The sequence below is a fragment of the Bactrocera tryoni genome, chromosome 3 (genome assembly GCF_016617805.1).
Source record: "Bactrocera tryoni isolate S06 chromosome 3, CSIRO_BtryS06_freeze2, whole genome shotgun sequence".
NCBI classification, from domain to species: Eukaryota; Metazoa; Arthropoda; class Insecta; order Diptera; family Tephritidae; genus Bactrocera; species Bactrocera tryoni.
In genome coordinates this window covers 44,411,048-44,427,123 of record NC_052501.1, presented here as the reverse complement: position 1 = coordinate 44,427,123, position 16,076 = coordinate 44,411,048, and the positions used below count along the sequence as shown (strand labels likewise).

The following is a 16,076-nucleotide window of genomic DNA, read 5'->3' as shown; positions in this document are numbered from 1 at the left end:
TCGCACGCTTGGGAGTCAAATCTGATGCAGAGGTAAGGCGGCTTATTTCATTACATACCACACATACGTCTGTATATACATATATACGTATATATACATATCTATAAAGTAAAGTATATATGTCAAAGTTTCTATTTTAAGTAATTATACTGATGTGTTGCGTCTATTCGAGTATATAACTTTTTATTTACCTTTTTCCACGATTTAAATAAGCTCCGACTGAGCGATAAGGGCGCCTATAAGATGCCTGTGAACCCCGAAAATCAGCTTCATTCCCAGGCAGTCGCTTGATAGCTGTAGACAATTTTGTGGTTTTTAAAAACTAAAAAAAAAAGTTATAATTTAAAATAAATATAATAAATGTGTTGTTGATTCGAGTTGTGGTTTCCTGCGCTTCGTGCTGAAAAAATACTGTGATAATCGGCTGTGGTTTCTAAAAAATTCTATAAAATAGTTGCAGTTACAAAAGTTCCACACATTATTTACAATCTTTGGTGCTGTATATAACAATTAAAGTTTTGTGCGTCGGTTATTGTAACAATATTAGGAATTTGACAAAATGGAATTGCCAGCGCCCGAGCAATTGAAGCAATCGTTATATGTGCCGAATAAAACGCTGATGGGACCCGGTCCCTCCAATTGCACACAACGTGTACTCGATTCGTTAAGCAATCCAGTTCTGGGACATATGCACCCAGAATGCTTCGAGGTATGTACATATATATTTTTTTGATTATAAGTTTTGAAACTAAAACAAGTGCAAGGGTATAAATGACTTTTGAGAATACTTAGAAAACGGACTTTTTGACAAAAATACTATAACCCAAAGTGTTATGGATCTTAATTTATCTCTCTTATTACGGCTTTATTTATCAAAAAAACGCTTTACGAAGTCTGAGACAAACGTAGTCGACTAAACCTTAAAATTGCACCCGAGTCTTAATCCTTGCTCTGAATAAAATGTGACCGTGGTATTTGATGCTCAAATAGGCAATTGATTGACAATAAGTAATGCAAAAAATTGCCTTCCATTCTTCTTATTTATTGGTTGTAGCCGAGTTTACAACAGCGCCCCAGTCGTTCCTCCTTTTCGCTGTTTGGCGACAATTGGAGATTCCAAGTGTAGTCAGGTCTTACTCCACCTGATCTTTCCAACGGAGTGGAGGTTTTTCTCTTCCTCTGCTTCCCCCCGCGGGTATTGCCTCGAATACTCTCAGAGCCGGAGTGTTTTCATCCATATATCTCGTATAGCTCATCATTCCTTCGACTAAGGTATTCGCCGTTGCCAATTTACAATGGACCATAAATCTTCCGCAAAACCTTTCTCTTCGAAGTTGTGACGTGAGAGCCAATTAGCAAGTGACGCCTTTTCATCTAATTTATATTTATTTGATAACCGAAAGCTTCAAAATCTCAAAAACCCTTTGAAATTCTCTTTGAAATTAAAAGAGCTATAAGCTTTTCGATTCGAAATGTCACAGTATACAGAGCTGATAACTGAGATACTGAAAATTTTTTGAGATTGAAGAGAGTGTCAATACTCTTACTATCCCTTATTAGCAATAAGGGCACCAATTTATGAGTTCTTTTCAGTGATTCTTATGTGCTTATAAACATTATGAAATATATATACTGTTTCTACTGAGTAGAAATAAAATGTACATATGTATTTAAGACGGTTTTTCTCATTACCGAAAAGTCCCTTACTTTTATAACAATTGTCTATTATTTAAGGGGGTAGAAATTCTTAATCAGTAAGGATGCTGTTATAGTCCCTGTTTCAGGGAACACGAAATTTTTTTTTTTTTTTTGAAAAATGGCGACTGCCTGAAAATAAAAATCATTTTTTACGCTTTTTTTTGAAATTCCTGAATTTTTTTTAAATATTAAAAACAAAAATTTTCACACGATGCTGGTAGGAACGATAAAGGATTATATAAAGAAGGTTCACACAAAATTTCAAGTAAATCGGTTGTATAGAACTTGAGATAATGCCGGTACCGTGTGGAAAAAAGGAGTTTCGAGAAAAACGCGTTTAAAAAATTCGATGCGGCCGAACCGGGCTAGGTACTGCGTCACTAAAGTAACTGCAGCTCTTAAAATAATTTTAATTTTTAAAAGTCCTTCGGAGGATATGTTCTTAAGGGTCTAAACTTTAAATATATGAAAAAAAATCTAATTTTTCAAAATTCTAGAGTAGAATACCCCCTTAATTTTGATACCTTAAATCCCCCGAAGGGGTCGACTGTCCTCGCAAAAGTTAATTTCTCGGCTTATAAGACCCTATAGTTTGTTAGCAAGCTTCATAGCTTCCTTAAGATTCCCCCTACCCCAAACAACAATTTATTAAAACAATATGTATAAATGAATTTCCTGTAAATACATAAAGCATGTATTTATTTGTATTTGTTGTATAAAAATATAACATCTGCAGCGATACAGTCATGCGAGCTGACAGACAACTTCGCTCCGCTACATACATATATAAAAGTCCCTGATAACTTAGCCGCCAATGACTTCTGATCCCCAACTGTGTTGTCTTACAAGGCGTTTTCGTCGGAACTCATGTAGGAGTACATATGTATGTATATTCCAGTGCTGATCGATCGGTTTTCAATAATGGCAAAGAAGAAAACAAAATAATGTAAACCAAAAAAGTTGATCAGTACAAAGTCTGAAGATTTAATTCGGTTATTTAAATGCTGTATTGTTTCCTCTTGTGAATGAATTTAACTTGTTATTTCATTACAGTTTTGAACTCAACCTAAAATAATGCATTCATTTTTGGAAGTTGTGTTAAAAGTAGTACTACTGTTTATCAATGAATTAAATAGAAGACAAAGTTGAGGTAGCATGTCTGCACCTCATGCATAGCGCTTGTAAAGATCCGATTTATGTTAAATCTATCTAATATTTTGGAAGCACCAAGCGATTTCTGCTATTTAAGCGACTACTTTGAAGTAACCAGGTTTGGCGGTATAGGAGAGGTCAAGAAAATATCTGACTTTAATGGGTCTGTTGTTCTCGTTGTGGCAGCAGAATTCTGCTGAGTTGACAGTCCTTGACCGGATAAAACAATCCAGGTTCGTTCCGGTTAGGTAGACCCGACTGTCATGGGAACGACTTTAATCGGTTTGTCAAGTATATGCTTTCAATTTTTGGGATATCCATTTGAGTTTTTGCACACGTTCTTTGGTCCCCAAAAGCTGCTCATTTGCAGGAACTGACGATGTGAGACCACTATAGCATATAACTGCCAAACAAACTGATCGATCCAAATCAAGTCCTTGTAAGGAAGACTTTTTTATTTAACAAGGTACCTTCACAAAATTAGGATGTTAATGTCCAAGGAAACGCCACAATCTCATACCACACTCACTGACCGATCAAAATTATGATTAAAATCTTTTTATACCCTTTTATGTTTGTAGTCCTTGGACCGAAAAAAATCCACATTAGTTTCGGTCCAGATCAGATCAATCTGACTTTTATGCAAACGTAATGCTATACTCTTTAAGCGTTCTCATCAATGTCAGCTACTAGTAGTTCCAGGAAATCCTAATCTTGTATTCATACTGTTTAATAAAATCGTAAACCGAGGTCTCTACCAATATTACGATAATTTCATTTACTTTCAGATCATGGACGATATCAAGGCAGGCGTCAAATACCTTTTCCAAACAAAAAACAGTGCTACGATGTGCATTAGCGGTTCGGGACATGCCGGCATGGAGACAGCTTTTGTTAATCTCGTGGAGGATGGCGACGTTGTGCTACTTGCCTGCACCGGTTTGTGGGGATATCGTGCCGCCGAAATGGTTAAACGTTTTAATGGTGATGTGCGCTATGTGGAGTCACGTTTTGGTCACGCATTGTCACTGAAAGAAATCGAATTCGCCTTTGAGGGACACAAACCACAAGTTTTCTTCATTGCACAAGGTGATTCCTCGACGGGCATTTTGCAGCCACAACTAAAGGAAATCGGTGAACTTTGCGAAAAATACAATTGCCTTTTCGTGGTTGATACAGTCGCCTCACTGGGTGGCGTTGAATTCCTAATGGATGCCTGGAAAGTTGACATGGCCTATACGGGTTCACAGAAGGTGCTCGGCGCACCTGCCGGCATTACGCCCGTCTCATTCAGTGATCGTGCAATAGCGCGTATAAGAGCACGCAAATCCTATATAAAGTCATACTATTTTGATGCGCTGCTCGTTGGGCAATATTGGAACTGTTTCGACACGCCACGCATCTATCATCACACCATTTCCTCAACGCTTTTATATGGACTGCGCGAAGCATTGGCACAGTTTTGTGCTTTGGGTCGCAAAAATGTGATACATCGCCATCAAGAGTGCTCACATCGGCTGCAATGTGGTGTGGAGGAGATCGGATTGGAAATGTTTGTGGTGAAAGCCAATGATCGTTTGCCCACCGTAAACACCATCAAAGTGCCAGCGGGTGTGGAGTGGCAAAAGGTGTCTCAATATGCGATGAGAAAGTGAGTACTGAAGTCTTATATATGAAATAACTGAATTAATTTTTTTTTAATTTACTTTTTCTCAATTTATAGATACAAGTTGGAGATCAGCGGTGGCTTGGGGCCGACAGCCGAACAAGTATTCCGTATTGGACTGATGGGCGCGAATGCCACTTACGAACGCGTCGATTTAGTACTCAACATTTTGCATGAAGCTATACAAAGCACAAAATTTCTTGAAAAATCAAAGATTTAACAGAAATATTGATTTTTAATTACTCATCCACTGTCGTATATGCCGCATTCCTATCAATTTAGGCTGTTCATTAATTTTTTTACTTCCACATACAGATCTCTGTAATACCCATACATATACTTACATAGTTATAATTATAGAGTAAATGCAAAATATTTAAAAACGAATCTAAAACTCTTTCATTTGACTAAACCCTAAAAATTTATATACTTCGAGTCTATCTAACTCTATTTAGTTGAACTGTAAATCCACTAATATTTGAGGATCTTGTCATCTCCCCGTGAGCTATCGGCTTGCAACTTGAAGATTTTATTGCGACTATCCTGGAATTTTCCGCAGCCATCGGGTAACTCATCGTTTGGCCCTGTCTGTTGTTGTTGTAACGGTTAGTCAGACCATAGGGAGAGATGTGTCAGATGTGTAGCTGGGCATGCAAAGAGATGGTTAGGGTTATATGGGGACTCGTTGCTTTCTGGACATATATGTCGGGATCGATAAGGAGACGTTTCGTCCGCTACAGTATCCATAACGAAGGTGCGCAAGGGCCAAACAATCCAATGAGTGGTGGTTTGACGCCAATTACTCCATTCACTGGGAGGATGTCGCTGACGCTGTTTATGGCTCCACTGTGAATGACGATCAGTGCATGTTGCGATCGAAGCCTGGTCGGCGTATTTCCGTCATTATTTCAGCCGCGATGAAGCTAGTGGTAGTAGTTCCAATCACCTTGCGGAATTGACAGAATTGTCACCAGAATGAAAGTTTATCGATCGAAAAAATTGAAAGCAAATGGTCTGATAGTCGCCAGGTTATTCTATTTATCAGATACCACAACCGATGGTAATATCAGCCGATCTACAAGGTACGTTCCAAAGTAAACAGGACAAATGTTTTTTTCGGCAAAGTCAATTTATTTTATTCAAAAAAGTCTCCTGCTTCAATACAGCTTTTAGCACGGTCCAAAAGCTTTTCCGGTATATCCGCCAGTATGCCGGTGTCAGCCTTTTGAATGGCCTCTACGTCTGCATAACGTTTTCCTTTCATGGGCAAATGCATTTTTCCGAAAAGGAAGAAGTCGCACGGTGCCATATCAGGCGAATACGGGGAGTGGTTAATGCTTAAAATTTGATTTTTGGTCAAATAATCGTCCTTCGAATGTTGGATTATGAGCAATTTTTGGTCGTCAGTCAATTTGTGCGGAACAACCCGTGCACACACCTTTCTTAAGCCCAAATGTTCAGTCAAAATGCGATAAATCGATATTTTGGAGATGCTCAATTCCATTTCCATGAATTTCAATGATAATTTCGGCTGATTTTTGATGAATTCACATACAGTTTCGATGGATTTTCCGGTGATCACGAATTTTGATTGGCCCACATGTTGATCGTCATTTATGTCCTCACGACCACTTTGGAAACGTTGAAACCACTTGTGCACCCTGCTACGAGATAGGCAATCATCGCCATTAACTTGTTTCATCAATTGAAACGTTTCGGTAAAAGTTTTACCAATTTCAAAACAAAATTTAATGTTGGCTCTTTGTTTGAAGCTCATTTTCGCCCGATAACATAAACATACTGACATTTAAAACGCAATAACTTCATCCAATCGATGAAATGTCATGTATTAACTCACTGGACAATCGATAAAGATAGCAGATTCTAACGCACTAGTCGACATATAGATCGCGCCACCAGGGGGCGCTACATTCAAAAAGTCCATTTTACTTTAGAATACTCCTTGTATTGCAAGTTCCCAGATTTCTTGTGGGGGCTTCGTCATTCATTGAGCAGAATGTCGAACCGTCTGTATGTTTCGGCAGCTCTATTCCCCTGCAATAATTTGCGAAAAATCGTGATGCGCGTTAAATTCGCCTAGTACCAAATGGTTTTGTTTGGCAACATGCAACAAGGGGGATGTAATGTTTCGAGGTCGACATCGCCTGACCGTATATTCCTGGCATTGCGCAGAATTAATGCTAGGACTTCACCATTATCGCGCTCACAATCCTTACGTATGACGATGAAACCTGCACAACTCGGAAGATCTTGGATTCTTGGACCTCAGCTATCGATACACGTTCCTGATTCATGAATCCAACTATCTCCTCGATCTCGAATTGTAGTATTCGGGTTTGTCGCGGGTGTCTATGGGTGATCCAAGGAGTGAAAGAGTGGCGTATATTTGGTTCTTGTTGTAGCTGTAGTAGCCACAGGAACGGTTGCCGCACTGTGGTGTTATTTGCGGGGGCAGCCTCCTGCAGCACGGGACAACGGACGACAATCTCTACTCACATTTGGTGCGCAGGCCGCAACACGCAAGGAAGTGACACCAGCCATTGCGATGATTGGACTTGACTGATGTGACGTTCAGCCGTAGTGGCATGGTGCCACTACCTGTGCCTTAAGGCCTAAACAGGTTTTAAGTTGGGTTCATCTATTTGCATGTATTACACCTATGTTTGGTTGGGGCCTTATAGCGCAAACACAGCAGAAAACTTTCTCCGGACTCGGGTTGGACTCAATCCAATTAGGACAGTCTTAACCTAAAACTCACCGATCCAAACAGGGTTAGATCGCCGAAATAACAACCATTGGCCGGATAAAATCCGATTCGATTCTGGTTATGCCGAACCGCTTGTCATGGGAATTGCCTAAGCCATTGGTATCTTCGAAGCAATTATTCAGATCGGAGATTAAAATCACTTAAGCCCTTCAGTTCAGAATAATACAAACGTCGTCACATAAATAGAAAGAATGGACAAGCATGAATGCTTTAAACGGCATCTAATAATATCAGAGTATTAAAAAATTGTTTTTTTATGGTAAAGTATTTTCACACAAGATAAAATTCCATTTAAAATTTTGTGTAAAAATTAGTTGAATTTTTTTTTATTGTTAAACATACATAAGTAATAATACGCCGTTATAAATTTATGTGTACGTTTCTTTCTTTATAGTGGGATATGCAAATGTTGCCTTGATCAAGTAGCAAGCAAGTTCGAACATAAGAGCTACATTGCGCATCAATAACAATACAATTAAATTTAGTACATGAATATACATACATATATAAAAGGTAATTCAGTAAAAATTCTCGAATTGGCAACATATGTTCATATATGTACGTGCAGAATACTTTTGGTTTCATATAAATATTTACTTTTCAATTTTAATTTACTTTTGTTTTTAACTTTTTTGTTAATAAGCGATTTTAATTAATTGTTATGGAAACAGGTAGGCTTGTAAAGGGAATTATAAATTGTATATATATTACTTTTAATTACTTAAATGCAGGCCACTATTATATCAACGACACTTTCACTTAACCATTCATGACCATACGCACAAATTCTTCATAATTCACATTGCCCTGTGTATCCTCTTGGTTGGTCATTAGTTGCTCGACCTCTTCATCGGTCAGTTTTTCGCCCAATGTGGTTAATAAATGTCGTAATTCAGCTGATGAAATGAAACCGCTAGCATCTTTATCGAAATGGCGCAGACCTTCAATGAAATCGTCAGCAGTGTCACCAGAACGCGCTTTCGAAATCGCTTGGTAGATGGGTAGGAAAACTTCGAAGCTAATGCGTTCATCCGGCTTCAATTGATGTGTGCACTTCTTCACATCCGATTCGGTGGGGTTTTGACCGAGCGCGCGCAAGCACTCACCCACTTGACTCAATTGAATTTTGCCATCACCACGATTGTCGAAGAGATTGAAGGCTTCTTGGAATTCTGCAAACAAAATACACAAAATTAGCTTTTATGATTTAATTTAAATGGAAAATGATGAAGGAAAAAACCTTCCACAGTGGTAAACGAGTTTTTAGTTGGCGGCTCGTAGATGTACATTGTAACAAGTGGCAACAAGGACCAAACACAAATTAACTGCTATATAGTAAATCGATTTGTTATGTAAAATCAATAAAACTTTGCAATATTCACGCAATGTGTTGCATGGTACGCGCAACCGACGACTGAACTGCGCAAAAGTGGTTTAGTGATGTACCACCGCAAAAACATTGAAGGTGAACTTGCGTGCTTGTGTAGGGGCTGACTGTTGATGAATGCACAGAATAAAGTAACAAAAATAAATTCTTATAGTATATACATATGTATGCATATATTATTTGGAAAAACAATACTTTTTTTCTATTTATGTGTGCGCTTTCATATGTCAGAGCTTGGCTTTAAGTGTACATATAAACACCCTGTATTGGTATTTACTACCAATGTAGTTTTGAAATTTCATCCTTATATGGTAAAACATGTTTTTTCAAAGTGCAATGCCTTTTTAGTTGCACACTGCACCCATTTATCCCCACAACTGTCGTCATAAATGTTGTAACTGCCTTAATGGTTTGCCGAAAAAAACGGAAGAGACACTTGCATAGTTCATAAAGCGACTAAATCTGCTTTTAAATATAGTTAAAAATATTTTGAATCAAATTTATTAGAATTTTTAGAATAGTATATATGTATGTACATATCTCATCAACACGCAAACCATATTTGGCCTACTTAAAAATATGATTTAAGAAGATTTAAGTTTGATAAGTAAATTTGGGAATTTCCTGATTTTAATCTTTTGTGAATTTTCACTATCTTATTATCTAAACTATACACGTATTTTTATAATTTACAGTCTACAGTTTTATTCGGCCAATAAATATGGGCTTATCAGTCGCAGTAAAAATAATGATAAAAAAAATTTTTTTACTGCAATTAAAAAATTGAAAAACTAAATCTCACATTTGAAAAATACAAATAACTAGAATCTTAACATAAATCTATGTATAAAGATGTAGCTACATATATATTATATTTCATTTATTGCGTACATATTTTCTTAATTTGTACGCAATTTTATAAATGTGATTTGGCCAACAATTCTTAGTTGCTTGTAGTTTAAATCGTTAATATTGACCATAAAATAACGAACGTATATACATAGCGTTTAAAATTTGCCAAATATGGTCAAGAAACTGCTATACCTCGACATAAATAATTTAACGTTGATATAAATAGGCAGTTTGGAGCAATTCAATTTCATTTTGACTTTAGCAGTATACGTAGAATGCTAAAAGTTCTTCAACACACACTAATAAATTATAACTTCTTCCAGCGGACCGAAATAAGTTTTACGTCAAAGCAGATGTAGTGCATGTACTTGTGTAGCATAGTAGTGATCACAACTTTATACACATTCTTCATACACTTAAACCAATAATCGCAAAATGGTGTACATTTATTGATGGAGTCATCGTTTGCATTTATTGTCGCACGAATGCTACGTCAATATACCGCAGTGATATCTTTTCATTTTCTTTTTGTTTATTTTGTGCTTTTTAAGTACTTTGGTATGTAAAACGGTTACTCGATCAAGGTACAATGAGTCATCTGCTTGCCCCAAGAAATATGTAGAGCGAAAAACAGCGATTATTCATCTTAATTTATATATGCTCAGACCATTGGAATTGTCTATTAACGTTATAATAATGGTTAAAGGCTGTTTACAATTAATACCTTCAGCAAGGTACAAATACAATGCTTGAAACACACCCACTGCTTTTCCGTACAATACACATTCTAATATTTACCACAGCTCCTTGTTTTCGCGTTTCACTTACCGGCTAATTGATCCTCGCTGAAGTTTGTCTGTAAAGGAATTATAATATATTAAAGAGAGTTAACTTTAAGTGCTTTTAAATTTACCATTTTTGTGATTATTTTACTGAAGAAATTGGAAAGTTAAAAAAAATTATAGAAAATTTATACACGTCAAAGCGACTTCAAGTTCTTTTTTGGAATGGGTCAGCGACTGACTGCTGAAGTCGTTGCCAGATAATGAAGAGAATGTAGCTGCCACCTAATTAGGAATAATAAAATAAAGTTATTTTATGCGACACAAAATGTATTCTAAAACCAAACGTTAAGCGCTCAAAAATTGCTTTCAAATTGCAATGAAACTCTCACTTTTCACTACCTCACTTACACTTTTCGAACTTGAGCGTGATCTTAACATCAATTTTTCTATTCAAGTTGGCGATCGAGTTAAAACAGCTGATGACATTGTTTCGCAAACAAATGACTTGCAATTGTCGGTAATATAAATATTTTGTTATATTCATAAATTGATAGCAAAATATAAGTATGTCATTCTACTGTATTATTGAATTGGTGCAAAATTTTAAAGAATTTAAAGAGGCTACCATGACGACGGCATCTTGAAACTACCATATTATTGATTATCATATTGCTTGTAGCCTACGACACGGGTTTCAATTTTAATAAATTTTGACAAGTAGTTCGTGTGACTTCAAAGGAAGTTCTGAATCGTGTAACTGCAGCGAAAGATTATATTTGCATACACATTCTTAACTGAAATTTATGAGTTAACGAATATTTTGCAATAAACGAACACATTCATGACAGGTTGTCATTCAACGTTAATGGCATACCACACTAAACGTGTTGAAACTTTTCGTCAAATTTCTCTTAAATTCTAAAATTAGTACAAAAGAAATAAAAAGCGAAACAAATTAATTTATTAAGAAAACTTTCAGTAATTTGTACAAACATTAAATAACGTGTTGAGAAATTAAAAAAAAAATAATTCCTTAACGTTCTGTCAAAATGGGATCTTTCGACCCTCAGCCTTTCCGCCGTGTTTATTTCAGTAGGCGCCTTACAAAATCTATGTACATAAGGAATTTTCTACCGTAATTTACTTTAATTTTAAGACGACAGTTAGTTGAAAGAAAGCATACATTCAATTTTTCTGACAAAACAAATGTCTGAGAGATGGCAAAGCAAATGTTATAAAACGCCTCTTTTTCAATAATTTAATAGAAAATTTAGTAAAAATTGTATAGAATACGTTGTTACAATTTTTTTAAATTAAATGTTAGTATTTCAAAGGCATACCCTTATAGAGAATAACGTTGAGATCTCAAAAAGTTTTTTTTGGCGACGTAATTAAACATTACGTCACTGACGTATTGACGTTAAACAACCCAAATTTTGTTCACCACATACAACCCTGTATGGACTTAACAGAAAGAGCGATAAATATGCGAAACAAAAAGGAATCCTCTAAAAATATTTGCAGCAAGAAAAATGAAAAAGTAAAGAGAATAAAAAAGAAAACAAAATAAAATTGCAAGCAGCTGTGAGCGGACAAACAAGTCATTCGTCCAGGAACAAATGCAATGCGACCAACTGCGCATAACGACTTCATGAATACCAGAAACTGCTTTTAACATAGTGCATTCGTGTTTGTTTGTGGTTCTGTGCGCAAATACCGCATTCGTATATATTCTGTAGTTCTGTATTTCGTCGGACAACTTTCAATTGGAAGACATAAGATGAAGCAAAAGAAAATGACAAAAACAAAGAAGTAGCGGAATTTTGTATTTTGTTCACCGTAATTGCTTGGTCGCTTGGTTCAGTTCGAAAGCAATTCAATTCGCTGTCGCTCGTCATCGACAACAATCGTTCGTTATTCGTTATACAAGCTCCGCAATAATTCTGCGCGCAGAAGATCAGCAGGGAGTTGAATATAATGGAATAACTGCATATAAAAAATCAAATCTAATTGGAAAATTTTCTTGAAAAATCTTTGGAAAGAATATTTGCTGTTAATCGGTAGTGTGTCAATGTTCTCAAATTATGTTAGTGTGTGTAGAAATTGATGAAAATTCAATGAAAATTATTAAATCGAATAGAGCTTTTGTGGCAGAGGAAAATTTAGAAGCGCAAATTGGCAAAATATATTGACGCGAATGTGTTAATTGCGTTCGTCAATGTGTGTTTTTGTGTGCGTACTTGAGTAGGTGTGCATTGCAGTCGATTTTTATTGCTGAACGGATCTTAACAGCAGACAAAAAAGTTACGGAAGTGCAAAAAAAAATATATGTATTTATATAGAAGTATTTCATAAATAAAAGTTTGTGAAAATTTATCACTGTATAAAATTGGCATTGGAAGAATTTGACGCTGCTGTGAGCAGCAAAGAAAGTGCAATAACAGAGATTGCAAGGCAGTGGAGTGCAGGAAAATCAATCAAGAATTTTCAGTGTATTTTAAATACAATGCAGTAATTAAAACGCAATGTAAAACAGCATATAAGAGCAGAAAATATTGCAATGCTAAGAAAATAATTAAGTTTGTGAAAAATGCAGAAAAACAATTCATTTCGATGATAACAAAGAGCATAAAGTTGAATATTCTTGCATTTTGCATATTCTGCTGTTCGCAATTTAACAGCTGATAAAAATTAATAAGTGGTGACAGCAAATAAATAAATAAAAAATTGCCCTATTGTGAAAATCTTATCATATTTTTATAGGACTGCTGCAAATCTATCTGGTGCGACAAAGGGCGACTCAACATTGCAACTAAAAAGTACATTCTGATAGGTACATTAATAGATATTGGAATGCAACTTTTCAATTGCTACTATCCATCAAAAGCAGTCCAATAAGGGTCTAGTGCAGATATAGATTCATAGATTAATGAACACTTACGTAAATATATAAATGACTGATACGCAAAGGTCGTCACGGTAAATTTTTTAACTACGCATTTTGCTTGAGAGAAAGCAGTGAAACAAAACAAAGAAAGATAAGGCAATGAAAAGTGGCTTAAAATCATAACACAGTATCGTGTGACAAGTATTGTATTTATAATTAATTGCTTTCTGCTCACAAAGCCTATTAGTTGCAAAAGCGTTTTATCTGCTGGTAAAAAAAGCAAAAAACAAGAAAATTGTATAGCACGGGCACACAATCGTCACATACTCTATTAAAATTTAAATATTTTTTTGTTTGACAACGAGTTGATAACGTCAATTATTATCACTGTGTAATATTCGCCGTGATATTCTGCCAGACTTGGTGGTGGCTTCGTGCTTATTTTATGTGCTTAGGTAGCAATAAATCCACAGTGATAACTACAATTTCAGCAAAAAGTTGCAAAGATGACTAACAATGCTACCAACTCCACATCTCGATTTCGCTCACAACGCAACGACGTAAGTTGACATTTTTTTTACAATTTTCTTAAATACATACATACATATGTACATATGCATGTACTGAAATCTTTTTTCAGACACATGTTCTTGAATACCATATGAAACCATTTATTAATTTTTGTTTTGGCATAAACGTACATATTTACACTGTACATATTCTTTTTTCATTTGAAAATCATTCCTTTTACCTTTTTATATTATTTTCAGAGGACGCTTATTTGCACATATAATATATATACTACCTTACGTATTTGTGTATTATAAATGCATTATTGGATATACGTATGTACATATGTACATATGTATGTACGTAATGGAGTTTTCATACTTAAGAATTATTATTCATTTTACTACTGATAGCTTTTAGTTTTCAAATCCTTGTCGTACATTTTATCATTTGTACATACATATATTTAACTGTATACATAAATATTTTTTATTGTTAAATATTTTTTTATTGTTAATTTTAAGTGTTGTATTGGCATTTTATTACATCCATTACAAAAATTGAAATCTTATTTCATTTGACAGAAGTGACATATTGAATGAAAACAGAAGGACTAAAAAAATTTCGCAATCTTTCATTTTCAATTATTGTTAATATATGATGAAAATCATATTTTCTTCATATAAAAATCAAATTATAAACCTAAAAAAGCTATACAATTTTCACACAATTTATGTTTATTCAACAAATTTTTGTTGGCTTTTGCTTGAAAGTGTGCCACCATGTCTAACGTGTAATGTTAAATTAGCATCTGCATAATCGTCGGACTTTCCATATCACTGTGAAGTATTCGAATGGCCATGTTCTCCAATTCTGTCTAAAATATGTAGTCCAATGGATTAATATGTTGGGTTTTTTTTACCTTGCGTGCTTGAGCAGATCTTGTTGAATGATCTGAATCGAAGACAGTATTGCTTAACTGCTTTACAACGTTCTGCTGTTGGACTTGAGCACCAGTTTTAACCCAATTGGATTTACGATCAAGTTGATCCTTAGATTAATATTTTTGCGACTTTAGACGTTTTCATAATCTTAAATTTCATATGTGATTTTTTCACACGTAATACAATATTCCTTAGCTCCATTCTGAAAAAGGTAAATACGGCCTATATTTTTTTACTTTTTTTTTTTGACAAAAATTAAATATTTTATTCAAATTTTTTATTATTCCAAAGCAACATATTTTACAAAGATTTTGGAAAATATTCAAAACTCGATCATTACGAAGTCATTTCCGGCAGTCTCTCGAAAAAAGCTGACTCTGTGCTGATTTCTTACAGGATCATAAAAAAATACGTGTTTTAGCTTCTTGGGGAGAAAAGAACATGTCCACAATTTCAGATCGATTACTCAAAACTGAGGCTCGACTTTGAAAACGAGCTCATCTCGAGCGCCCAAATTTTTAAGGCTGTATCTCCAAAACTATTATTTACATAGGTAAACTAGAGAATTTGGCAAAATATGCTAGAGATGTTATAGAATTAAATAAGACTATAAAAATTGTTGTTTTTTCCGTGAACAATGTCGAAGAGGCAATTTTATTTTCCCTAACATACACATCTAAACCGTTTGTTATTGGTCCCCACATCACACTAACTATCCAAACTCACTCTTTTGACGCTCCAGCTGGTGTCAGCAGAGCTTAAAATTCGCAAATATCTCAAATAAGCTTGATACTGGCCGTCCGATTTGTCGGATACAAATACTTGTCAGTCGTAGGAGCACATAACATATTTCGTCCCTGATATTACTGTTTCAATCCGTATGGGAAAGAATGCAGACACAACTTGGACCATTACGTCGGGTCAATAATACTTCTATATGCACTACTATGAGCAAAAAATAAGACTTTTGATATGATTGTTCGTGACATCTGTGCCGAATGTTACATCAAAACAATCATTAGTGTTTGTATACACTTGTCTTTCTGAAGTACATAAAGTGCATTCATCGATGTTTACAAAGACAACAAAGATGTTTTTGTGCGGAATCAAATTTCTGTGGTCGAAATGTTCAGAATGTTGGAAAAGTCATTCGGTGATAATTGTTTGTCGCGAGCAAGTATTTTTGATTTGATTGGTACAATTCTTCAAAGAGGATCGAGAACGCGTTGACCGCATTAACTGGTGATCGACACGTCAATAAAATAAGAGAAGGTGCTTGAGAATTGACGATTAACAGTCAGGAAGGATCAGTGAAACCCGATTTGAAAGATCATTTGGGTCTATGTAAGAAAAGTGAAAGCACTTAAGTTTTTCGAAAAAACAACGTCGCGTTAACCTCTGTGAAGC

At 35.4% G+C, this 16,076-nt stretch overlaps 3 protein-coding genes across 4 annotated transcripts in view; 2 read left to right on the top strand and 1 right to left on the bottom strand.

The window, feature by feature from the left end:
• Positions 1–268: 268 nt before the first annotated feature.
• LOC120772440 (serine--pyruvate aminotransferase, mitochondrial) lies at positions 269–4,893 on the top strand. Its single transcript, XM_040101057.1, has 3 exons — positions 269–709; positions 3,639–4,501; positions 4,574–4,893. The coding sequence occupies exons 1-3, from the start codon at positions 560–562 to the stop codon at positions 4,734–4,736; spliced, it is 1,176 nt and encodes a 391-aa protein (XP_039956991.1). The 5' UTR covers positions 269–559; the 3' UTR covers positions 4,737–4,893.
• Positions 4,894–7,594: 2,701 nt separating this feature from the next.
• LOC120772311 (myosin-2 essential light chain) lies at positions 7,595–10,561 on the bottom strand. 2 transcript variants are annotated; one of them, XM_040100826.1, is made up of 3 exons: positions 10,457–10,561; positions 10,372–10,399; positions 7,595–8,476 (listed from the first exon to the last, which is right to left on the bottom strand). In XM_040100826.1, exons 1-3 carry the CDS (start codon positions 10,457–10,459, stop codon positions 8,064–8,066), a joined length of 444 nt encoding a protein of 147 aa, XP_039956760.1. In that variant the 5' UTR covers positions 10,460–10,561; the 3' UTR covers positions 7,595–8,063. The 2 variants fall into 2 exon arrangements, with proteins under 2 accessions (XP_039956760.1, XP_039956759.1); XM_040100825.1 differs by lacking the exons at positions 10,372–10,399; positions 10,457–10,561 and adding an exon at positions 8,545–8,727.
• A 1,361-nt stretch (positions 10,562–11,922) lies between these two features.
• LOC120771509 (F-box/LRR-repeat protein 20) overlaps positions 11,923–16,076 on the top strand; it is a 123,239-nt gene continuing 119,085 nt past the window's right edge. Inside the window, exon 1 of the mRNA XM_040099564.1 lies at positions 11,923–13,775. Within this exon, the coding sequence (XP_039955498.1) occupies positions 13,722–13,775 (54 nt within the window). The 5' untranslated portion in view covers positions 11,923–13,721. The remainder of the gene's footprint in view (positions 13,776–16,076) is intronic.